Source organism: Drosophila busckii, chromosome 2R (genome assembly GCF_011750605.1).
Source record: "Drosophila busckii strain San Diego stock center, stock number 13000-0081.31 chromosome 2R, ASM1175060v1, whole genome shotgun sequence".
Classification (NCBI taxonomy): Eukaryota; Metazoa; Arthropoda; class Insecta; order Diptera; family Drosophilidae; genus Drosophila; species Drosophila busckii.
In genome coordinates this window covers 6197385-6222155 of record NC_046605.1, presented here as the reverse complement: position 1 = coordinate 6222155, position 24771 = coordinate 6197385, and the positions used below count along the sequence as shown (strand labels likewise).

Sequence of the window (24771 nt, the reverse complement as noted above, 5' to 3'; positions counted from 1 at the left end):
AAATGGCATAACTAACGTTTGAATTAATGCAAACTCAATTAGCTGCATTTAAGGGCGTGGCACATTGTTGTTGTTGTTGTTGCTGGTGGGTTGGCGACTACGAAAAGCAATTACAATAATTGCATGTGCGAGCTAATAAAAATGCCAAACTGCATTTGCCACAAACAACTTTAAGCTCAAATTGGCAAATTGATAAAAGTTTGACAGCTCACTTACACACACATGCACACATAGGTATGCAGTAATAGGTTTGAGGCAATTGGCCAAATAGCCATAGCACTGCCATTGACGCTGCTTGCCATGATTGGGGTCAACTGCAGCAGCAATGCAACATTTACGATTGCAGCTACCTGGTTATGACCTGTAATCTGACTGTGAGTAAAACTTTTGGTTAGACATACAGCAAAACAAAAGCCACATAAGCAGCTAGTTAAGTCAGCTGCAATTATAGTTAGCCAAGCAGCTAAAACTTATTTATTTCAACTTTAACTTTAGCAGTTTATTTTTCCAACTTCAAGTGCTTACAGGATATTTTGCCATTGTACATTTTATTTCTTTGTTTGCTGGGCATAGGTTGTATGCATACACGTAGCTTATAAATATTATAACGGTTTGCAGCAGCAGCAGCAGCAGCTGCAACTGTAGTATGCAACGTTCTGACATTTGACATGCACATTGTCACGACAATTGGCCAGACTTAATCACACTGATGGCGTTTTGTATGCCACACAGACACAGCAACTGTGTGTGTGTGTGTGTGTTCAATTCAATAATAAAACGTTACATGTATGTACATAAAATGCAAAAACACAAAATGTTGCGCACTGCACTGCACACTTTATATTCGTATATGGAAAGTGGAGAGAAAGTCGGGGGCTCGCAATATGACATGCTCGAACTCGAGTATGGAGAGCTTGCCATCGCCATCGACGTCGGCTTCTTCGATTACCTTGTCAGCAATCTGTTGATGCTCCTCTGGACTTAGCTCGTTTTTGGTCATCGTTGTCAGGCAGGACATGAGGTCAGCGTGCCCAATAAAGCCGTCTTGATCGAAATCTGTAAAGTCATGACCAGACAAGCAGTAAGTAGTTGCAACATGTGTGTGTGTGCAAGCCAAGACTCTCATGCATATAAAAGTCAACTGTTGTATGTTAAACGAAGTTACAGTGCGTATACTTAATACTAACAACAAAAGCGTGTGTGCATGTGTGTGCATGCTTCAATTTGTGTCAATCTAATAATGCATATTGAGCGACAAAGTGCCAAAGCATTGTGTTAAAGTTTTACAAATGCAAAGCGCACAGAAGTCAACGAAAGCGAGAATCGAGTTACAATAAGTGTAAAAAATAAATGCAGCAGCTAAAGTTGGCAAGCACTAAAGACAAGCAGTGTCAGAAATCATAGAGATATAGATATAGCAAGCCAAGCTTACTAAGCATTACATAGAAAAAACAAACCAAAAACCTTTTAATTTTTAATTTTTATTAAATTCAACAACATTGCCCAACGGATAGACCAAGTCGATCATTATCAAATTTCACATATATTTATTTATTTATTATTTTGTTTTATTTGTAGCCTAGAATTAAATTCTGTGGTACAATTGGTAACAAAGGCCTTCAGGTTGTTTTTTATATTTCACAAATATTTTCTAAATAAATACAAGGTACATGAAAAAAAAATTGTAGAAAATAATATTTCAAAATTTATAATTATTTGCAATTTATTTACCCGCAATGACGGTGGTTAAGACTTAATTTGAGACTCGAAAGTTCTTTGACTGATTAAGCAATTTGCTTTTATTTGATTGAAATCTTTATCCGCCTCAGCGCTGGCTAAGACCTTATTTGAGGCTCATAGCTTCTTGGGCTAATTCGTTTTATATTTCTAATTTAATCGGTTATTCGGCAATTCGGCGGTGGCTAAGACTTAATTTGAGACTCATAACTTGTTGGGCTAATTCGCTTTATATTCATAATTTAATCGTTTATATTTATTTTAAGCAATTCGCTATTATCTAAGCAATTCACAGGTGACTAAGACTTAATTTGAGACTCATAACTTCATGAGCTAATTCATTTTATATTGCTAATTTAACCGCTGCTTCAATAATTATTAAACTCATGTCCCACCTTAAGCTTATTATTTATTTACTTAAATCTACTGATTATCTCTGCCTATAGCTAAATAACTATTTAAATAAAAACCGCTTTTACATTCCGCTTTTACTTTCTACTATTTCCTTTTAATTTAGTTGACTTGAGCACTAAATAAATGTTGATTTAATTTATAGCAGCGAAAAAAAAGCAGTAAAATCAATTTGCAAGCTCAAGGCAATAAAAGCAAGAGCACGACAATTTTTTCTAGCAGTTGCTAATTTAAATTTCAATTAAAATGCTTATTAGAATTTATGACTGTCCTTGAACTGTGTGGCAGCCACACAGCAAATGTGTTTGGACCTGTGCCACACACAAATTACTAAGCCAGACGACAGTGCCGCACAGTTTTTGGCGCTAAAAGCAAATGCGTAGCATGTAAATGCCAAAGACAGAGAATAAGCGAAAGAGTGCAGTAGAAATAACAATACAACAGTTCGTGCAACTTGCAGCGGCACAACAATGAGCGTCGTAATAAATAAAGAACTTACCATAAATTTTAAAAGCGTAGAAAACTTTAATATCTCGTGGCGCCTGCTCGCTAAACACGGAGAGCGCATCCAAAAAGTCCTCAAAGGATAAATTGCCCAGGCCATCGCGTGAGAATGCCTCGCCTGCGTGTGTGCAATAAGTGGGCAAGTGGGCGTGCCAGAGGTAGGCGTTGCCAAAATAGAAGAAGAAAGCAGTAAATGGAAAAGCAAAACAATAGTCTAAAGCGTTTTGGCCTATGAATTGTTTTCGTACTTACAGATACGTCGCCGAAATGGATTCTCACGCAACTCGGGCAGCTTCTCAATGCAGTCGCGTGGAACCTTGACACTTGAGGCCTGACCCTCGGTCATTTGGCGCGGCACCAAGTCCGGACGCAGCTCACGAAAACGCTTGTGCACGCTGTGTGAGAATCAAACGAAAGGCGTACAACTTGATGAAAGGCTGCGTGTGACGCAAACAAGTGTGTGTGTGTGTGTGTGTGTGCAACAAAAGCTTATGACAATAGCGTCGTTTGTATTGTTAAGAAAATAGTTTGTGCTTATGTTATGTATTAATATAACGCATACGCCACATAGCGCGCAGCTGTTTTTTTTTTTTTACATATGCCAGCAGCAGTTCATTATGTTAAATCTTTCGTTACCGCAGTATTTCCTTGCGCGTAAAAAATGTGCAATCCTTTAAAGAAACAAACAGTGAGAGAGTTAGCATATTGAAATTTAATTCCATTTGGCGTTTTGGGGGGGCGGGCGCAATTCAAGCTGAATAAACAAGCACCTGATAGTCATCCAACTGCTGTTCGGTGAATGTCACAACTTTGTTGCCCATCGCTTTATCCAATTGTGTTTGTTTATGCAGGTCCCAGGCAAAGCGCAACAGCAGCAGCAGGCCCAACCAACTGATGCCTACAGCAATCGTTCAGCGACTGGCAAAACAAGCAAAAGCTGCTGCTACTACACTACACTAGCTAAGCCCGTCAGCATTACTTTGCATAGCCAACCCACACACACACACACGCAGCGTGTGCTGGGCGCAGCCCAGTTGGCGGGACTGACACATCCTGCGGCGCCTTTAGCGTAACAGCTCTAGCTCGGCTAGTTCATGCTCGCATTCGCATGGAAATTAATTAAGGAGTGTTCACGTTGTGCCACTTTTTTTCTCTGCGTCTGTCTGTTTTTTTTTTTGTATTTGCCTGGCCTGTGGTTTGGCTGCCGCTTTGGTAGCACTGACAGGCAAAAAGGCGAATCGGGTGTGCCGCAAAAAAAAAAAGCGTAGCACAGTTTTGTGCGTTTGCTAGCTTACTGAACTTTATTAATTAATTTAATGCTCGGCAGCAGTTTTCAATATCACGCGTTTGCTTTATGAATTTATAAAAGTGACTATCGGGCTTGGGATCCAAATCCAGCACACATACATTGGTGAGAAACTGACGTCCCTGCAACGAGACTAGCCAAGGCTGCAAAGCGCTAAAATCACAATTGATTAGTCAAGTGTGTGTGTGTGTGTGTGTGTGTGTTGGCTTACCTGTTGTATTTGGTAGCGCAGCGTATTTCCTGAAATGTCAGCATTATGGAGCAGTCCAGCGCAGTGGCGCCCAACATGTAAGCCTGCTCTGGTGTCAGCATCGTTGATGTTGCTGCTGGCGGCGGCGGCGTTTGGCTAAGCAGCTTGTGCAACGCTTGATAGCTGGGCGTGGCATGTTCAGCGTAACCCGACTGCCACATGTAATGAAAATGCCGCTGTAATTGCCAAAAGAAACGACACAGAGAAGAAAAGTAAAAGAGTGAAAGATTGGAAAACGAGTGCAAGTTAACAAAGCAACATAGACAGTGGCAATGTGGCAGGCAGTGAGGCACTTGGCTGGCGGCCAAGTGAGCGAATGACCGTTAGCTGGCGTTTGCCGTTTAGCTGTGCTTTCAATTTCTGCTTTACTCACTTGAAGCATTGTTGAAATATCAGCCAAAGCAGCAGCAGCTCAATGCCACGAAGGCAAAGCAAAGACAAAAAGCTATAAAAAATAAACTAAAACTACACAGCAGAAAAGATTTTAGCATATGTTGAGCTCAAGCTTTGATTGATAATCATAGATATATAAAATTTAGAGACAATTTGAATTTACTTTTCATTCGTATCAATTCTTCATTAGTGACTTCAATCTTTGATTGATAATATTTGATTTAAACTTAACTTTTATTTAAAGGAATTATATATCAAATTGAATTTACTTTTCATTCGATTCAATTGCTGCTTAGTAGAATTTAATTTACTGCCTAATTTATTTAATTAAAAATGCAATAAATAAATACAAATTCTTGTAGACTTATTTAAATTTAATACAAAAATTGAAGAGCAGTTTTTAGTTTCAACCCTTATAACAAGTTTTGACAATGGGAATTGTTTGCTGATTATTTAAATAGATATTTAAATTTTAGAAAATTAATTGACTATTAAATTGATTGTCTATTAAATTTAGTTTTAATTTTATGCAAAATTTGGAAATATGAAATCGAATTAAAGGCTAATTTTGGGCTCATATAATTAAATTAAATTAAATTCATTGAAAAATGAAATATTTTTAAATATGAAATCGAGTTTAAGGCTTACTTTGGGCTTCATATTTATTTCAATTAAAATATGAAATAACATCCAGCTAAGTTATGTTTAATTATGACTACTGCTACACACTTTTTTCACAGTGTAGCCAAAAAAGATGAACTACTGCTGCAAAGGTTGCTATGTTTAGGGGGAATCGTCACTGTTGGCGTTGCCGTTGCCGTTGCCTCTTTGCCACAATAAAAATAAACAAAAAGTGTTGATAGCCAGCCAGCCAGCCAGGCTGGCACGGCTAGAGACTTCAACTGCTGCTTCACTTACCTTTACCAGCAATTGCAAATGCAAAATTTTTTGCAGCACACAATTTTTTGGTAAGTGAAATATTTCCGCTTTGTTGATTTGCGCTTCAGCTGCTTTGCTATATGCTTGTGAAAAAGCAGTCAAAGTGCAAGCTGAAGTTGTAGCCAGCAGTGTTTCCGTTTGAGTTACTGTTGCTGTTACTGTTGTTGTTGTCGCAGTCGTTGACAAGCAGCTTGGCGCAATTGTTATTGTGCTTTCCCAGCACGTTGCTGTTGCTGTTGCTGCTTCTCCTGTTTCTGTTTCTGTTGTTGCCTTTTTTTCTATTCTGCTACGTTTTGTGTACCTTTGGGTTGCTTGCTCTGTGTGCTGCTGCTGCTGCTGCTGCGGCTGACCAGCAACAGCTTTGACAAACTCAACTATTCCAGCTCCAGCTCCAGCAGCAGCAGCAGCATCAACATTAGCTGTATCGGCTGCTGCCTTTGTCTGCTCGCTGCTGTTGTATTCCCTGAGCAGGCAGGCGACCAGCAAATGTTTTATAAGCGCCATAATTTCACTGGAGAATTTCAGTGATTTTATGACCGTTGCGTTGCCGTTGACATTGGGTATTGGTATTGGTTGTTGTCGTTGTTGTTGGCCAAAACATTTTTCGTTTTGTTAGCATTTTCAATGCACATTCCAATTTCGGTTGAACGTTTTCGGTTGTTTGGTTGTTGTCAGGTGTTAAAATGAGTGCAGAAAAGGTGGAGAAAAGCGAAAGGAAAAATGGCAATGTTAGTGGTTTGGCACTCGAGAATTTTCCTGTCCCGTTGGCTCTTGCTTATTGTGCATTATTTATTGAATATTTGCGTGCAAAACAATCGTTGCGAGATTTTCTATCACTACTACGTTTTCCCAAGCAACTTTTTCATTTTTTTGTCTTGCTTGCTTTTTATGAAATTGCTTGGAAATTTATGTTGCAAATAGCAACATGGCAAATTCTATTGACAAAAATAATCACAGTTACTTATTGTTAAAGCAGCGAAAACATTTTGAATTTACGTTATGCGTTTTGTTCGATTCCCAATGCAATGAAGGCGAGCAAAGATTGTATTGAATTCAAAATATAATTGGAAATTGAATTTAAAGCGTTAAGCATAATAAATAATCATAGCCAAGTCTAGCTTATTAAATAGAAAATGCAAAAGCTTATATATAGCACACTTTAAAGTTCATATATAACATTCCAGCACTAAATTTATTAGTAACTTTAACGAAATATTTTATGCTTGTAAAACTTTAAGGGCACTGTTGAAAATCTGCTAGGATAACATACAATGCATACATGTATAATCATATGTTACTGTTAAGCTACTTATGTTACGTATATACTGTAGATTAACAGTCACAAGCAGTCGTGAATAAACTGCCGTTAAGTATAGATCGGTGCGTTCCTCCTTCTATACAAAACTTGACCAGACATTCCTCTGACGCGGGGGAATCTACTCAGCCAACAGGCACAAGAATTGCTTGTCTTGTTTTCATATGATCGTAAATTTATTTATTATTTAAAAGCCAAATATCAAAAATTATATAACACAAACAAATATAGTCCTATGCTTGAAAATTGGCAGGCTTAATTCCAGTACTCTTTGGCCTTATATGAGTAAGACTGCTCTCTCCTTTCTTTTCTCTTTTATCTCATTGAAAAAATATAAATTTAAAGTATATTTATTACTTCAGTCTAAATTCTTAGCTTGTAGAATATTTCTGTAGTAGTTGCATTTTTTCGATAGAAATGTTTACAGTGATCGATAAATTAAAGTTCTTCCTTATTTTCGCTTGAGCCTCTTTCCCAAAATGGCTCTCTCTCTCTCCCTTTCTCTCTCACCCGCTATATCCTTGTCATTCAGCTGTCTTCTCGATTGATTGCAACATAAAAAGAGATATGGCACTCACCCAGGAAAAATGCGCGATTGGAGCTCTTCATAGGAAATCGAATTCGCGTGATCGCCGTAAATTAAATTGCCGCACTGAAATACACGTAAATTATTTTGCGGGCAGGCGAAAAGTGCATGCAAGGCATCAAGCATACGACTGGGTGTGCTGCCAAAAGAAAAAAATGAAGAGCAGATATATAAAATGTTAAAAATAAAATAACACTATTAAAAACATAAATGCATACAACTATACGCTGGGATGTTATGCAGCAAAAAGAGACAAAAAACAAAAAATACAATTTTTTGGTTTGCGTTTTTGCAAAGAAAAAGGCCGTTAAAAGAAATGAAATGAAAGTGGATGTGAAGCAGGCGGTAACCCGGAATGAAAGCGCAAGCAAATTGAATTTCGTGCACGGATGCACGCATGACTTAAAACAGCGGGCTGCAAATAAACGAAAGAGCCGCAGGGGCGCCCCAAAAAAAAAGAAAGCGAGAGAGAGAGAGAGAGAAATGCTAGTTGGACTGCGAGTTCTGGCCACACAGCGTGTTATGAAAGGCCGCAGTGGGCTCGGCTAGAGGTAGCGCAACACACCGCAGCAGCTGGAGCTGTAGCCGGAGCTGTAGCTGTAACTGGAGCTGGCAAAGTGTTGGAATTATGAAGCACGACAGGACACGCAAATGGAGCAGATTGAAATTTATGAGTTAAAGGCGTGTTGCAGCTGCAGCAACAATAAAGCGACACAGCAGACTTGTTGAAGTTGCTACTTTATAGAGAGCGCAGAGACTACGCACCCGGAAAACAGCGCCAGCGGACAATAGTCGCCCAATCGTTTGATTTTCCCAGACTGCAACTGCAAATAGCGCAAAAAAAAGTATAAAAAATCGTTTGTAAATCAAATAACAACAACGAGCGCAACCATTTACTCACCTTCAGCAGTTGCATGCTGCAGTAACGACAACGACAACTGCTGCACTTGGCTTGAACTTTGGGTAACTCCATTGTCGCCGCTCCTACGCTCGGCATTAAATCAAATAAATCGCTGACATCACTTGGCAACTGCAGCCAGCCCTGTTTCGGTTTTATTTCAATGGCATATGTATCGCCCAGACGGCTTATGCCGTCCTCCAACGTGTGCATGTCCTTTGCCTACAAATTATTTCATTTGGCTTATGCTCTTTTTTATTCATTTGTTACTGTTGCTGCTGCTGCTGCTGCCTGCTCGTGTTGACGCCATTTTGACTTGAAAACACAACAGGCAGCAGCAGCAAAAAATGGAGTTGCAGCCATTGCCAAGAGTTGTCCAGGTTATCGCTCGACACATGGCGCTCTTGTAACCCCAACTCCAGTTATTGTTATTGTTGTTGTTGTTGTTGTTACTGCTGCTACGACATAAAACAAAAGTTGTTGTTTGCCGCGCTGATTGCATGATGAGTTATGTGCTGTTTGCCAGGTAACTGGGCGCTTGCGAAAAATTTCACATTTTCATGCGCGTTCCCCCAGCAGCTTGAAATTGAAAATTAACATTTAAAGCCACAATTAAAAGCAAGCCTGGTCACAAACACACACACAGATATACAAAACAATATGGCGTTAGTTATGGCGCCGTAACTATTGCTATGCCACTATTTTTTATTCTTCGTTGTTTTTGCCCTCTTACTTGCAGTTTTATTTCGGTCAATGCTTTGGCACCCAAAGCCATAAATTGAATATATAACCAGCGAGTGCAGCAGCAACAGCAAAACAAAAAATACACTCGATTTGGAAGGCGGTTTTCATTTAGCTGCTGAGTCGCATATAAAAATATCCTGCTAAATGCACATAAAAGCAAATGCAAGCTAATAAACATTTACGCCAAGCTTAAGTATTGTTCTTTTCTTATTGTTGTTAAATGAAAAATAAGTAAAGACTGGAATTTTTGAAATTTGCAGCTAGTTACGATATTAGAAATACAAGTTTTAGCTAGAAGTAACGCAGTTTAGATGATATAAACGCTAATCGGCTGATTACGATATTCAATTGTAATTTTACGACATTCATTTCTTACGATATTCAATTTTAAAGTAATTTAATTATAAAATATAGCATCATTTTAAATACTGCAATCGTTTTGAATGTTATTTCATTTACGATATTCAGTTTGAGTTCATATAGAATTTACTTTATTCAATTGAAATAACTTAAATGACAATTTAATTTTTAACAAAATATGTCAACGATCATTTCGCTTTTCATTTGTTGTATCAACTTTTGCTTTATATATTTAGCTTAGTTTTATTTTATTACGCAAATATTAAATGCCAACAACTTTAAGAACCTTAATTAGATTTCAACTGTAGCTAACTCCCTCAACGCTTTATACTATTAGCTCAGTCTAATCTACCCTTTCTAGTTGCTCCCAATGCATATAGCACATGGCCAACTGGCGATTTCGGGCGGCGGCACTTTCAAAGCAATTTCGTCGTCTTTTATAACCGCACAAACCGAAACCGAAACGGCCATCGAAACGGTAGGAGGCAAGGTTATTTTTGCAGCAGCAGGTTTTTGACTGAACTGGACATAACAGCAGCAGCAACAGCAACAGCAGCAACAGCAACAACAACAATAGCAGCAGCTATAACAATAGCAACAACAAAGTGTTTACACTGTTGCCCACTTTAATTCAAAACAAAGAACCGTTGATTTATGTTGCCTTAGCTACGCTTTGGTAGCATGCAACATGGTTACATGCGCATGTTCCTGCCACCGGCGCGCTCGCTAGCTCACTGCTTCTCTTTTTTTATGTTGCTGCCACAAAGGCAAACTAAGCCGCAGCATTTGAAGCGACTAGCGCATATGGCCAGAAAAATGCCAATATTGTCCTTGTACAACATTTACAATATATTTGACCAGCGAGCAGCAGCAGCAGCTTCAGCTCACCTGTAAATTGGCTAGCAAAGCATCCAGCGTGGCAGGCAATTGGGTCACATCTGGCAGCAGCAGACCGAATGGCTCCACAAATTCTTTATCCAGACGTTCAACTGCAAGAGTGCAAAAGCAATATGAATGTAAAACACAGTCAAAAACAGGCGAATGGACTTTCGGCTTGGTCAGTCATACGCTCAGCCTCGCCTCGCCTTGCCTCGCCCCGCTCATTGATATATAGACGCCTGCGGGGCTAGTCGACTAGGCAATGATAAATTGTGCCATGCCCCGTAGCCTGTTGCTGAGCGCTCAAAAGCTATAGCCAGCAGTTGCAACATGAACCGCATATTGATATATTGAACGTTGCCACTAATCAGTCCCATGTGCTTTCGGTTTTGTTGCACAGTTTAGGGGCCAGAGCGCTCGCGTAAAAGCTCTCTTATGATTGATTGCAGTGGCAAGCTAAAGGCTTTTGGGCGAACAGCCAGCAGCCAACGGAGCACAGGCTAAAGGCCAAGGCAGTCCAGCCGAAGATTGAGCTACAAGGGATGAACTCACTCGGCCTGTGGGCGCGTATATGCTCGTTTATCCAGAATCTATCGCTTTCCTTTGGTATGGCAACAATATCCGCTGTGCAGACAAACTCATTTCCTAATAGACGACGCATTATCTCGATATAAGCCATAAAATCCGGCATTGTCAAGTCGCCAGCTGCAAAGAGAGTGAAATAGCAAAGGCAAAAGAAATAAGATAAATGAAATAAACACATTTGCTGCAATGGCCAAAAGATGCACAACCCAGCCACAAAAACAGTTGCAAACGCCGCCGCTGCTGCTGCTGCGCTCATAGCTATAAGCTATGGTGGCTATATGTTTGTATGTATATAGATAATGCCATGAGAGCAAGAGTAAAAGCCCAGCCAAGCGGGCAATAAGCACAAAGCACAATACACAAATTGCCCAGCGCCAAAAAAAAAAGATAGAAAATATAGAAATAGTAACTTTTGCTTTTGCTTGAAAGCGAGCTCTGGTCATTGTTGTTGTTGCTTTGGTGTTTGAAGTTGCACGCAACCATTTCCTGTCCAAAAGTAACAACAATAACGCCACACTATACATTTTTATATATAAATATGATACGAACCTTTTGCGCTTGCCGCTGCTGCTCCTTTGGTCTTGGTTGGGTCGGAAACGCTGGGCTGAGCTTCCGGCCACAGTATGGGCTGAGTTTGCGGGCACTGACGCTGCTGCGCCTGTCTGCTGGATATCATTTTTGGCAAACGTAAAACTTTTTTAAATTGCGGCAATGCCAGCACCAAATTTGCATTACCCTCCGCCCGATAGATCAACTCAATTTGGCTCAGCTCCATCTGTGCAGGCATGTGCAGCAGCGCGTTTAGAGTCTTAGCCATCGCTGCCGGCGGCGCAGCAGCAGCAGCAGACGACGCTGCTGCCGTTGTCATGACTTTTGCGCGGGTGGTGTTTGTGGTTCGCTGGTTCGTTGTCAAAATGCAACTGACACGGACACGGACACGGAACCCCAGACGCCTCTGCACTCGTTCGTTCTTGTCTGTCCACAGGGCGTCGCCAGTGTTGATGATTTTGCCGATTGTGGCTTGTTGCGGTTGAGTTTCTGTGGTTTTATATACAATACTTGTTGTTGCTGGTGCTCCAATTGTTTGCCCTCCGGGCTGTAGCTTGGCACGTTGGCTCTGTTTGGTTTTGCAGTTGGTAGATAAGATGATACAATTGCACTTTGTATTTGAATGAAATTTGTAGTTCTCAATTTTAAATTCATTGTTATTCTGCAATTAAATTGTTTGTTTACGATCGAGCGCAAGAGAATGCACAAAGTGTGCCCGCAGTTACTTAAAGTAAACAGCTGATTGTTGTGGTAGGTAAGAAAAAATACCAAATGCTGCCAATTTCGATAAGTAGCTGCTTATCGATAAGTCGCTTGCAAGCGCGTAATTCAAAACAGCTGATCAACACTAAACACATTCAATATGCTATTTAAAGTTATTTTATTAACATGTTTTGAGTACAGATTTAGTTTTTGCGTATATATTGTCCATTGGCAGTTTGTACTAATGTATGACCGTTGGCATGTATCACCTGTGTGGCTGTAAATACAAAATAAATCATTAATATACACATATTTATTATTGTAGTGTGTTATTTTACTTACAAGCACTTGCGCTAGCCAAAGCAGCAATAAGAGCAAAAACAAAGCCGCAGATCTTAAGGCAGTTCATGTTGTAGTATGTCTGGTTGTTGAATTTCAATTGACAAACGATCTGGGTTATAGCTTGTTTATATAGCTCAGCGAGATTAAATTGGAATTTCCAGCTCGAGAGAAATTCCCAGTGTCATAAACACTGATAATACAAATGTGCGAAAATATATACACACAAGTATGCATATATGTTTGTATACTAAACAGTGCAATGTACTTGTAGTATTTGTTTATATTTTGTCGAATTTTATAGTTTATATACAATATTTAATGTCGACTATGGATATTCGACGGTAAAAGAAAAATGCAAATAATATAAATACTTCAAATTAAATATTTTTTTAAAGTGAAAGAAAAGAAATAAAATGTATGTCATATAATTTGTTTAATAATAAAGTTAAAAAATATCGATATATTAATAAATAAATTAATACAATTATTCATATCAATTATTCATCACAATATAATTAAACGATTTTAGTAACCAACCAATAAATGATAAAATATTGTTAAAACATATTAAATGAAATATTATTAATATATATAGCAAATAATATAATAGAATAGTTAAGAAATAACCTACGGTACGAACAAGTTTACCTTTGAATTAAAACATTGTTAGCTGATAACATTTTATTACTTGTTAGACCAATGCAACAACAACCTTACTATAAAAATAAATAAACATAAGTATATATGCAAATTAATATTTTGTTGCGTAGAAAACCCCGCTGGCATTTAAATTTGTAAAAGCAAACGATTGACAATTGATTAGGTACCTTGCACCAAAACGATCTTTTAACCTGTGAAATCCCATGCTGATGCTGATAGGAATTTCCCACTATCTGTAGCAGCCAACGACTGCCAATCAGCTATATAAACTGAAGTATTTGCGTTTGTTAATTCAGTATCAAAAGTACACAGATCAATCAACAATATGCAATTCTTCAAAGCTGCTGCCGTGCTCTTGGCCTTCTTGGCTGCCTTCGCTAGCGCTGAGCCCGTGCCAAAACGTAAGTTTAAAAAACAACATAAATTTAAATGCATTAAACATTAATTTAAATTATTTATTTATAGCTGGCACTGTGCTGGTTCAGACCGACAACGTGCAGTACATTAGAACTGGTTAGACTTAAGCACAGATGAGCAAACGGACGAATGTTTACAAAAATGATTAAATGGTTGACAAATAAATAATAAAACTATGCAAAAAAATATTCTGTTGTGTATAAAATCTGCTGCATTTTTAATTTACAAGTTATAATAACTATTTATAGTAACTAGCATAACCGGCTTGCTTAGCCCTATAAGGTTGCTATGCTAATGTTGTTAGAAATATGCAATTGGTTAGCTATATAAACTCAAGCAGTTAACTTAGTTAATGCAGTATCATAATGAAAGACGAATCTAAGGACAAAATGAAATTCTTCGAAGCTTATGCTGCACTTTTGGCCATGTTAGCAGCCATTGCTGGCGCAGAGCCTGTGCCAAAACGTAAGTTTCGTATATTTAAATATATTTTAACATTTCCTAATTATTTATTTAATAGCTGCATAGCTGCCTCATATGCTGACTTTAATCAACAAATAAAATTACTGTTTGAAAATATTGTAGTATAGAATAATAAAAAATTGCAAATGCATATTAATATTCCTTTGTATAGAAAATGATTACAAGCTTGATTAAACGAACATTTAACCTGTAACAGCCTATGCTAATGCTGATTGGAATGTACTATCAGTTAGCTATATAAACTCAAGTCTAAGCATTAGTTGATTCAGTAACACAACTAAACAGTTCAATAAACAATATGCAATTCTTCAAAGCTGCTGCTGTGCTTTTGGCCTTGTTAGCTGCTTATGCTAGCGCTGAGCCCTTGCCAGAATGTAAGTAGTCATTGTATATCAACCTATTTGTTTTATACATTTTAACATTTATTATTTATTTATACCAGATAAACTGCCGTTGCAGACTGAGAAAACAACGCAACAAGGCACTGGCTATTGGCATTGATGCAATAACTTTAAATAAATAAATGACTGGAATTATATAGCTTAGTTGATTTTATGTGCTTAAAGCTTAGTATAATAATATATTTGTATATAGCATGCCAAACAACAGTTAGCTGGAAACACTAATTGACGAATTCATTAGAAAACAAGTTTAGTGCTATTTGATATGCATGCATTAGTGCATATAAAATTAATTTAAACTGCTGCAAATGTATATAAATTTCCTACGAAATGCTTATCGCAGCTTATCAATTCAATAAAATGCATAAAATCATTTCTGTGGCAATGTTATAAGATACTTTGATATGCTTTATTAATTAATGGTTATGATTGAAATAGCGAAGCTTGCCAAGTCGTTTTTAGTTACACGTCAATTGCATTGCAAATACGCAATTCATTAATTTGCATAGAACAGGTTTTGAATTACGATTAGCAATCAAATAGCAATTGTTATTGCAAATAGTTAAACTGATACTGCGAATTGTGCTAAGGCCAACGCACTTGCATTACCCAAGCTAATTTCTTTCCTGCTGATGAAGTTCTCATAGCTCGCAGCTAACTGCGGTTTAGCAAAAAAAAACAACAAAAGCTGCGCGTTCTTGGCGCTAAAGTTTAAACAATTTAGCCAGAACGAAAACTATTTGGCTGTCCTGCTGCATTGTACAATTGCCAGCCTGCAATCGTAGCCTGGTGCATGCTTCGTTACATCAACAATTATTTGAAACTTTTGCCGCAAATATTTCCTGGGCTGGTTTTACGCCTGAAATAAATTGTAATAGAAGTTGCCTTGGTTAACAGCAGTCGACGGCGGCGCCAATTTCTTCCACAGACTCTCTCAAGTTGTAGCTAATCCTTTTGATTCTCAAACTGCACAAATTCCAAGCTAACAACAATTTGTGCGCTGTTACTCATACGCGCTGTAAGCCAAGCCCAAACACCAAACTGTTTCATTGTATGTGTGTGTGTGTGTGTGTGTTTATTCTGGGCAGTCAATAACGTTGTGCTGCTGCCATTGTTCGGTCTCTGGCTGCCACAACGCAATGGTTCAAAAGAATTTGCAACGTTTTGTAAGCCGAACGTATTTTGGCGCCCACGGGCCTTTGGTGGCATGCCTCGCACACAAACAAACACACACACACACACACCCACTTTCATGTTGCATCAAAGTGAATTTGCGGGCATTAGAATTATGATGCCCAAAAGTCGAGCAACGTAATCAGCAAACCACCCACAAATTTGCACCCCCCAGAGCGTTTATTGGAAATTAATTTAAGCGCACTTTAAGGCTCTAAATTGTCTATGGCCTAAGTAATTTTTCTTTTGACCAGGCTAACTGACTTTGACTATTTGCTTCAATGCGTTCCAGACTGACTGCGAGCCCATCGACATTGATTATTTCCCGCTCTCGCACTGTCTGTTGACTTGGGTTTTCTATTCTCTGCTTGTTTGATAAGCTTGCTTATGGGGCAATTCCCAAGCTCTGGCTCAGCAGCTGCTGCTATAAAAGCGTAGCAAGTGCTCGATCTACTATCAGTTAAGTATCGTATACTAACAAGCAAATCAACCAACATGCAACTCATTCGTATCTGCGGCTTTGTTTTGGCCTTGATTGTAGCCATGGCCAGCGCGGAGCCAGAGCGTAAGTATTAAACTAAAAGTGAAGCTTGAAAAGTCTATAACTTTAAATTTGTACTTTTAAAATGTTTTTGTTTAATTTATTTATATAATTTTTTCTTATTTTACAGCACAAGGCACTTTACTTATACAAACAAACAATGCGCAAGGAATCTTTACGGGCTAAGCAACAAAAATAAATTAAAATTAAAGATGATTTAATTAAAATAAAATATATGTACATAAAAAATATGCACACATCTCTGTCATTTAAAAGATTGTAAACCTAACAGGCTTTAGTTCTAATGTTTTACTTGAAAATATTCTTTGCTACCACACATATACAATTAACTATATTCAATTAATATATTAAAAATCTAAAAAAGAAAAAACTGCAATTTATATAAAACACACTTTTATTATTATTTAATTGTCAATATAAATGCAAAAGAAAACTGCAACAAAACTATAAATATTATAAATAATATTATATAATAAAATTATAAAATTAATATGCTAAATGATTGAATTGAATTTTTTGTTGTTGCGCATTTTTGACAATTTTAGTTTGACCATTGGCAACACGCAGCGAACAAAACTGCGCCAATTGCTCCGAGTTGATGGTAAAAATGCGCGAGCAGATGAACCACTGAGTGGACAGGATGGTGTTGCCATTGGCATAGCTGCCGCTATAGCTATAATAATCGCTGGTGAAAGGATACAGCAGCGAGTTGAGATCAAACGGTGGCAGCTCAGTGACTGAGCCTGGCTGCTTAATCGCCGGCAAGTTCGCCACCACTTGATCCAGTGGCGTGGGCTTCATCGGCGCCAGGCTAAACAGATAGCAGAGCGTTAGGTACTCAAAGGGCGCATTGCGACGATTGGTGGCATGCAACACTTGCAGCTCCAGCGCATAATTGCACGAATCAATTGCGTGCTCAGAGCGGCACCACTTGAAGGCGGCCTCCACAAAGTAATAGCGTCCGGCTAGCTCGCCACCGCTTAGATATGGCAACGAGCGTGGCGCACAAGATATGCGCATTATAACGACGCTGCCATTGTTCTCCAACAAAATGGCCGGCGGCAGCTCGTCATAGTAGTGCCAGCTAAGCTGCTGTTGATGCGCCCGCAGCTGCACATCGCTGATTTGTATATTAATTGCTGAAAGTGCAGCTTTGCTGCTTGCAGTTTGTTGGGCGGGCAGAGGCGGCGGCGGCGGCGACGGCTCACACAGCTGACTCAATATAATGAAGGTCGATTTCAAATGCAGCACCAGCACCAGAGCCATGAAAACGCTGAACATTATGATGCCCCATTTGGAGGCGTAGGCGTAGCGCATAATGCAACCAAAGCCATTGAGTAGAGCATTCAGCATGGTCGACGGCAAAGCAAGCAAAGCAGCCAACATAATTGAACTCTGCAAATAATTGAGGGGGCTGGGCAAGTAGATTAGTTAATTAAGCAATACAGAGGGCTTTGTTTAAGTTTCGGGTGTTAGTGTATGTGTGTGTGTATTTGCAACTGATCAAAGGCGTCATTCTCAGTTCACATACTCAACTCAAATCAATTGTGCAATTAAGCATGGGGCATGCTCTCAACTCAACTTGAAATGCCTGAGCATATATTAAGTTGAAAATTGAAAGCAAATATCATCGGTTTGGCCTGCATTGGGCATAGACATATATCTATGCATGCGATTGACTGCTAAAGACGGTCAGCAGTGCTGTGCATTTAGCGGTTTTATAGCTGGTTTGAGTAATTTGTTTAAATAAATATTTAAAAATTCATTTTGAAGTGCACTTGTTCGAAATGAATTTTGAAAATTCAGCACATATTAGTTTATAGCTAGTTTTAGCTATTTTTATGCTCTTTTATTTTTATAAAAATTAAAAAAGGTTAACACGAAGTTGTGCAAATGAAGTTAGAAGGCTGAGAGAGACGTACTAGGTTATATAAAGTGTATATAGACGGTCCGTTTGTCTAGCTGTCTGTATGAGAAACAAGATCTCAGCGACTATAAGAGCTAGCGACACCAAATTTGCTATGTAGTTACTCCTAAGCTTAACTCAGCTGCAGCTTTCTTAAAAAATTTGAGTTTCTTGCCGCCTTGCCAGCAAATCAAAAAAAAACGCGCTCTAAAGTCTAAATAATTAGCTATAAATGAATTTACATCAACAAATTTATAAATATAGTAAGCTTACCCCCACCATAGTGTATTTTATTGCTTATTTCAGCTATTTTATACAAAAATTGCTTACTCTTGTTCAATACCTGACAGCACTCTCTCACCATTTAGCCAAGGGACTCATTTTTCAAAGCTTGCCATAAACGCCAGCTGCCAACAGCAACAACAACAACTACAAAGTTCGTTTATGGCAGCACACAGAGAGCCTATAACAAGTCCAACTTAATAAATATACAAACACCAAGCCAATGCACACAGCTCCATGGGCCACTGTTGTTGCATCCACGTTGGGCCCAAAAACTTTTCAACGCGTGCTTCATAAAATACGCATAATGCTTTTGCTTTTGTGCCAAAAAAAAAAAGAAAATTAAAACGGCGTTTTGTGCAAAAGTTGTAACAGGTATAAGCCACTCTTATCGTTCTCATAGCCTATTTGCTCATAAGCTAAAGCCAAATTGTAAACATGTTGGCCATGTAATTATACGTGCACACTCAGCAGCACATGTCCATGTATATGTATGCGTGTGTGTGTGCATGTGCAGTTTTAAATATATTAAAGAGTCCATTAAAAGTTGCAAAGTCGCTTAGCGCATAAAAACTGTAAATTACTTTGGGGATTTTTTGCCAGCCAGAATCCATAAAATAATCAGTTTAAGGCATAAAAGCAGTTTCTTATGCATTCAAAATGTTTGCCCGAATATTAGCTAAGCTCAAAGTGAAGTTGGCTAAGCACTTGCATTGCTAATCAGCTTAGAGTTTTAATTAATAAGTTGAATGGATTGTTTAGAACGAAGTACAAAGCAGAACAGCAATTCTTAGTTGTATAATTTCATTAAATTCCTTGCCAATACTTTGAACAACTTAAGGAGTTTTAGATTAAAAATTCTGTTCCACAGCAGCATGCAAATTATCAAAATTATTGTATTAATATGCAAAGAAGATATTAAACCATTTTAATAGTTAAAAGTGCTATTTGCAATAAATAATAATAACAAAATATTATAAAAATAGTTATAATAAAAACTATTTAGATGATAAGCTATAAATAGAAATATTCCTAATAAGTAAACGACGCTAAGTGGATCTAATTTGTTAAAGATTTGGCAGCTTTTGGTTTTAATTTCAACGAACAAACATTCAAAACTTTAAAATTTCAGACATGTAGAACTTCTTTTATCTTGCATATTCAATACAAATTTTAATTATTGGAATTCCGTGCAAAATTCATTGAATATTCAAAGCTGAAAGTGAAGAACTGAAGTACACATAATTGTGTTGGCAATTTTAATTGAAATATGCCAGCACTGAAGGTGAAATCAATTAAACTTCATGCGCTTAAATTGAATTTAGTATTAACTGTACTCAACTCGGGCTTAAGCGCTTTAAAAAGCTCTTCAAGCCCTCATATCAAGGCGAGGAGTTGCAGCCAACGCTCTTTGCAATTGACAGGCTTATGGTTTGTAGCTCAAACAGTTGGTTGCCTATGGGCTAATGGTTTAACGTCAATATTAATGCTGTGAAGTAATTAAACAGAAACCACAGCGTGTAGTATAAAAAGAACGCAGCACAAAGGAAAATTGCGGGATGTATGTGTGTGTGTGAGCCAGCGAGCGGGATAGCGCACGAGCTTTTGGCCAAAAGAGAATTTGAGAAGTGTTGGGTAGGAAAATGATTACCTGCCAGTGTAAGTTTATTTATGGCTGGCAAAAGCAAGTCATAAACAGCAGCACACGCAAAAAGTACGCCAAGCCAAACTGGCAGTAAACAGCTAAAAGGGCGAGAGGGGGAGTGAAAGCTGCATTGGGTTTATATTTGGCAAGAGCCTGCAGGGCAAGCAACAAATTTTCGGCTCTATGCTTGGCCTGTTTGCAAAGCGATAACTTTTGACTTGCAAAGCACAAATATTGTTGAATGCGTGTGTTAACACCAAAAATGTGCGTGTGTGTGTGTGCGTATTTTCCTGCATGAAATGTTGACAGGCGCACACAACTTAATATTGAATTTATTATATTTGCTGTGGCCAGTTGCTGTGGCTGTTGCTGTTGCTGTCTGTGCATGGCCAAGGCTTGCATATAATTTTTCACTTGCCCACTTGACAGGTAGTTAGAATACCCTGCAGTCATTAAAATGCTTTGGCTTGGGTATAATAAAGCTGTCAATAGACAGTGCAATTGACATAAATATTAATTAACAGCAGCAATAAGCAGAGTTAGTTATTTATGCTAATTTAGCTAAGAGCAAAGGCTAACTAAGCCATATGGATATATTAATAAATTATAGAACTTGCAGATATATTGTTGGAGTACAGTTAAAATACAAAATTCTAGCTCAAAGCTATTCATTCAAAAGTGCAATTGAAGTTTAGAAGTCAAAAAAAATTATTAATAGTAAGTTGTCGAGAAAAACGACTAATCGATAGTATCGATAAATATGCATTTGCAATTCATAACTTTACTTTATAGCTAAATTTCGTGTATAAATTATTCCTCTGGCCTTTTTCATTATATATTACTTTAACTTTAAACCTTTTTTCTATATTTGAATATACAGGGTATTATTGTAATCAACCCAGAGGCTATCGCTATACAATTTAACATTTGTTTTACAGTTGTTGCTAGCTGTTGCTGGCTTTTATCACCTGAGAAAGTTTTGGCGTTGCAGTTAAGTGTTTGTTATAAGTTTTTAAATTATGTGTTTTGCCAAAAATTTAAAGTTTTGTCATTTGTTAGAGTTGCTGTAAGTACAATCAAGTGAACTTACCTACTGATAGCTGCAGTCAAAGGCACTGAGTACACTCACTCTCTCCTCTCTCTCTCTACACCTGATGCATTTAATTGGATTCTTGACGAATGTCAGGCACAAAGAGCAAAAGCTGCAAACTATTTTACTTTTATCACAAGGCAACAAAAAATAAAAGATTTTGCGCTCAGCTCAGTAGAAACAAAATGAAAATTTGACTATATTTTCAAAAGCAAATCGATAAATCATTATTTATGTTGTAAAGCTGTAGTCTCTAGACTTTGTGATGAGAAATTTTCTGCAATTACCTAGGCTCTTGGCATTTGATTTGGTTGCCTGGCAATTTATGAGCATTGTCAAGCTTGTTTTTGTGCAACAGCTTAACAATATTTTGATGCAATTAGCTGTGCGCAAAAGTTTTGAATATTGTTGGCCATGATACTGTCAGAGTTACGAGTAGTTAGTGCTTAAGCTTTTAGCTCTCTTGACTGCGCTCATTGCTCAACGAAATGCCAACAAATGGCAACAAATTGCTTGTTTACTTGAAATTATGCAGAAATTTGCTGCACAACGAGCATTTGATGCTATTTATACAGAGTCAGTCAGTCAGTCAGTCGGCCAGACTGACTTTCATCTAATGCCAGAGTGCTTCATAGCTCATCTCGTTTGCTATTTGCGTTTGCTTTGAGGAAATTGAAAAGAAATTATTATAACTTATATTTGCAGTTTCGGCCAGTTTCGGCAAGCCCCCGGGCAGCTTACACAATTTTTGGCCAGCATGCGGGCCAACAAGTCACACAGCATTTGCATGTCCTTGTTGTTGTTGTTGTTGTTGTTGCTGACTCTGTAGCAAGTGCAGTAGTTGTACGTGCGGAAATGTTGGAAAATTTATTCCCGTTACTGGGCAAGTTGATAACTTGAATGGGCCGCCGCGTGTGCAACGCTGTCTTTAGCCCTTTTTGGATTTTGTTACTTATTAAAAAACTTTTGGAGTGTGCGTCGCATGTTTGCCAGCCAGCCAGACTTACTTTATTTTTATTTTCTATGTACAAACTTTCAAAATTAAAAGGATTAATGCAGCAAGTATATACAAATAGCAAAAGGTAAATTTTGTGTTTACTGGCTAAAAAGTTTTTGATTGAAACTTTTGATAAATTAGCTCGCCAAGCTACAAGAGCGAGCAACTGGTGTGAAAGTGATAGCATTAGCTTGCCACATACAATTCAAGTTGACACTTGCCACAAGCTGCAAGCTTAGCTAAAACATACCCTGTTAAGGAGTAGTTGTGAGTTATTTACTTTAAATGTATTACAAATTTTCATATACACAAACGTTAACGCACTAAACATGTGAAATTTATAGCAAGCAGCCGCAGACAGGCAGCAGTAACTTTCAAAAGCTTGCAGCTTTAAACTGGAGTAGGCAGATCTAAAGCGTAAAGTATAAATGATGAGCTTGAAAAGCAACTCCAAGTCGTTGATCTTATACTTTATTAGTTTATTTAATATTCTAAAAGCAAACCCTAATAAAAAACATATTTTAATAGTGTGCTCACTCTCGCTTTGTTTTAGTTTATTATTAGTTTATTTGAGCTCATAAGCTCGCAGTGAAATTTATTTCTATAAAGTATATATATTAAGTCTTTATTTTATGCTAAGTAATGCATATAAGAAGCAAATGTAGTTTTAAATTCTATTGACAATATCATACTAAAAAAAATAATAAAAAAAGAAACATTAATTCTTTTTATCTATTTCTATTATTTAGTTAGATGCTACATTTGCATTGACATGCTTGATTATAAGTTATATAATTTATAACTCTATATATTTATTATACTTTTATTTTATTTGTCTATATTTTCTCATATCATACTTTAATAAAAAAGAGTGTAATACATTTCTCGCCATCTTTTTCAATTATTTACATGTTATAACTTTGCATTGCAATTCTTGTCTATAAGTTATAAGTTATTATAATTCAAGTCGTATATCCTTAATATTTGATTGTCTAATATATTCCATAATGCCTAAAATTCCAGCTAGACACATGTGACGGCAATGAAGCTCAGCTCAAGCTCAAATGTTGATGCGCTCAGTTGCAGCTTATGGCTTGAAATTGGCCTCAAAGCAGCTGACTATGTATGAATGTGACAGTTAGTGGGTGGTGGTGGGTGGTGTTTGCTCGGTGGTTTAACGAGCGTAAGGTTAAGTGGCAACTGCATTTGCATTTGGCTGTGATGGCAGAACGCAATCTAATTCAATTTCTAATAATGCCAAAGCATAACTTTGACTACGCTTTGCTTTGTGCCAAAAACTTTTTGCACGTGGCAAGTTCTGCTTTTTTTTATTTTATGTGCAGCAAGTTTGCTGCTGCTTTTTTTCTGTATGAGTGCATGTGTGTGTGTGTGTGTGAGTGAGAGCGTCTTTTTTGTCAAGAAGTTCAAATTGAAAAGCAAAACTTGGCTATTTTCGGCCAAGAGTGCCTTGAGTCTTAGTTCCAGACGTTGAAAGTGCATTTGTATACAATACATTTGAGCTGTTGAGTAAAAACTTTCGCTTAGTTGCATGTGTATGCGTGTGTCTGTGTGTGTGTGTGTGTCATCAAGCTGTCAACACTTTGCTTTGACTTTTGCTTTTGGCTGCTGCTACTTCAGTTATTATACTTCAGCTGCTATTATTGCTGCTGCTGCTGCTGCCGCATGAAAACTTTCCCAAGAAGTTCGACAACAAGTTTTTGGTTGCTATGCTAAAAACTATTAAAAGTGTATCGATGTGAAGCTTATTAAATTACAGTTTAATATACACTTGGGCGCTTGGCTAATAACTTTACTCTCTATCACCCGCTCCTAAATGAAAATCAAATCAATGCAAGGCAAAAGCAAAACTGCAAAAAAAATAAAACGTAAAAAAAAGGACGCTGTATTTTGCATAGCAAACTAACTGACCGTTATGCCAGGACACGGACTCAACTGAAGCACTCACTTTACAATATGTCTGGTGGGCGGCAGCAGCAAGTGGCATGTGGCAAGTGCAATGCGAATGCCATGCAAAGTGTTTCAGCTACGTGACTGACATTAAGTATTGGTGCATACACTTTGCTGCTGCTATTATAACAGTTACTAGCTGCTGCTGCTGCTGCATGTTGTTGTTGCTGCCACGTTTATTACTCGTGAAAAAAAAAATGGTTCATGCAAATGTGCTGGTCACCCATAGACAGCTCAAAGTATCATTGCAGGCGAAGCTTCTAACGCTGTCTAATGGTTATGGATCTAAATATGCTCGCCCAAGCTTCAGCCTGGGCTAAGGCGAAGTGCAGCAGTTGGTTGTGGCACGTCGCAGACTCTATGCCCTTTGCAACAAGCACATAACAAAGCTGAATGTTTTAGCTATTTTTCAGTTGTTTATATAAACTCAAATTTTTATGCAGTGACTATCGATATTATCGATAGCTTTCATTTAGGCTGCTTTCACATAAGAGCAACTGCAATTCGTTTTTAGCTCTTAGCAGCTATTTCTCTTTAAAGCGCTTTTTTTGTAGTACGTCTCAAAATTATGCATCCAAGCAGCACTCAACATAAAACCCTTAACACTTCTGATTGAGCTTTTAGAACTACAAAGCAATGTGCAGTTCGCTTAAAGGCTTTAAAAGATTTTATATTAGCGCTTTTGCA

General features: G+C 37.9%; 5 protein-coding genes across 6 annotated transcripts; 1 reads left to right on the top strand and 4 right to left on the bottom strand.

Annotated features, from left to right (window-relative positions):
* Window positions 1-526: 526 nt before the first annotated feature.
* On the bottom strand, window positions 527-3742 carry LOC108595785 (calcium and integrin-binding family member 2). Its single transcript, XM_017981077.1, has 5 exons — window positions 3423-3742; window positions 3289-3323; window positions 2905-3047; window positions 2648-2770; window positions 527-1056 (listed from the first exon to the last, which is right to left on the bottom strand). Exons 1-5 carry the CDS (start codon window positions 3471-3473, stop codon window positions 839-841), a joined length of 570 nt encoding a protein of 189 aa, XP_017836566.1. The 5' UTR covers window positions 3474-3742; the 3' UTR covers window positions 527-838.
* A 202-nt stretch (window positions 3743-3944) lies between these two features.
* LOC108597271 (inositol-pentakisphosphate 2-kinase) lies at window positions 3945-12225 on the bottom strand. Of its 2 annotated transcripts, none has more exons than XM_017983732.1 (9): window positions 11457-12225; window positions 10875-11027; window positions 10332-10432; window positions 8343-8561; window positions 8207-8265; window positions 7434-7580; window positions 5520-6051; window positions 4170-4384; window positions 3945-4111 (listed from the first exon to the last, which is right to left on the bottom strand). In XM_017983732.1, exons 1-9 carry the CDS (start codon window positions 11773-11775, stop codon window positions 3961-3963), a joined length of 1896 nt encoding a protein of 631 aa, XP_017839221.1. In that variant the 5' UTR covers window positions 11776-12225; the 3' UTR covers window positions 3945-3960. The 2 variants fall into 2 exon arrangements, with proteins under 2 accessions (XP_017839221.1, XP_017839222.1); XM_017983733.1 differs by having other exon boundaries at window positions 4033-4101.
* Window positions 12226-12319: 94 nt separating this feature from the next.
* Window positions 12320-12610, bottom strand: LOC108597272 (immune-induced peptide 14). Its single transcript, XM_017983735.1, has 2 exons — window positions 12501-12610; window positions 12320-12435 (listed from the first exon to the last, which is right to left on the bottom strand). Exons 1-2 carry the CDS (start codon window positions 12565-12567, stop codon window positions 12362-12364), a joined length of 141 nt encoding a protein of 46 aa, XP_017839224.1. The 5' UTR covers window positions 12568-12610; the 3' UTR covers window positions 12320-12361.
* Window positions 12611-13451: 841 nt separating this feature from the next.
* On the top strand, window positions 13452-13765 carry LOC108597273 (immune-induced peptide 4). The gene is made up of 2 exons (XM_017983736.1): window positions 13452-13561; window positions 13626-13765. The coding sequence occupies exons 1-2, from the start codon at window positions 13486-13488 to the stop codon at window positions 13676-13678; spliced, it is 129 nt and encodes a 42-aa protein (XP_017839225.1). The 5' UTR covers window positions 13452-13485; the 3' UTR covers window positions 13679-13765.
* A 2585-nt stretch (window positions 13766-16350) lies between these two features.
* Window positions 16351-21276, bottom strand: LOC108594792 (carbonic anhydrase 13). The gene is made up of 3 exons (XM_017979931.1): window positions 21120-21276; window positions 16699-17610; window positions 16351-16357 (listed from the first exon to the last, which is right to left on the bottom strand). The coding sequence occupies exons 2-3, from the start codon at window positions 17580-17582 to the stop codon at window positions 16351-16353; spliced, it is 891 nt and encodes a 296-aa protein (XP_017835420.1). The 5' UTR covers window positions 17583-17610; window positions 21120-21276.
* Between the last annotated feature and the right edge of the window lie 3495 nt (window positions 21277-24771).

What these genes read in the sequence shown, in the direction of transcription:
- LOC108595785 (XM_017981077.1), bottom strand. Translation starts at nt 3,473, where the DNA reads ATGGGCAACAAAGTTGTGACATTCACCGAACAGCAGTTGGATGACTAT. An exon ending in ACGCGCAAGGAAATACTGCG is followed by an intron (nt 3,048 to 3,288) that starts GTAACGAAAGAT and finishes ATTCTCACACAG; the next exon opens with CGTGCACAAGCGTTTTCGTG. An exon ending in CTACGCTTTTAAAATTTATG is followed by an intron (nt 1,057 to 2,647) that starts GTAAGTTCTTTA and finishes ATGACTTTACAG; the next exon opens with ATTTCGATCAAGACGGCTTT.
- LOC108597271 (XM_017983732.1), bottom strand. Translation starts at nt 11,775, where the DNA reads ATGACAACGGCAGCAGCGTCGTCTGCTGCTGCTGCTGCGCCGCCGGCA. An exon ending in TATACGCGCCCACAGGCCGA is followed by an intron (nt 10,433 to 10,874) that starts GTGAGTTCATCC and finishes GCACTCTTGCAG; the next exon opens with TTGAACGTCTGGATAAAGAA. An exon ending in ATTTGCAATTGCTGGTAAAG is followed by an intron (nt 4,385 to 5,519) that starts GTAAGTGAAGCA and finishes TGGCAATTACAG; the next exon opens with CGGCATTTTCATTACATGTG.
- LOC108597272 (XM_017983735.1), bottom strand. Translation starts at nt 12,567, where the DNA reads ATGAACTGCCTTAAGATCTGCGGCTTTGTTTTTGCTCTTATTGCTGCT. An exon ending in TTTGGCTAGCGCAAGTGCTT is followed by an intron (nt 12,436 to 12,500) that starts GTAAGTAAAATA and finishes TTGTATTTACAG; the next exon opens with CCACACAGGTGATACATGCC.
- LOC108597273 (XM_017983736.1), top strand. Translation starts at nt 13,486, where the DNA reads ATGCAATTCTTCAAAGCTGCTGCCGTGCTCTTGGCCTTCTTGGCTGCC. An exon ending in CGCTGAGCCCGTGCCAAAAC is followed by an intron (nt 13,562 to 13,625) that starts GTAAGTTTAAAA and finishes ATTTATTTATAG; the next exon opens with CTGGCACTGTGCTGGTTCAG.
- LOC108594792 (XM_017979931.1), bottom strand. Translation starts at nt 17,582, where the DNA reads ATGTTGGCTGCTTTGCTTGCTTTGCCGTCGACCATGCTGAATGCTCTA.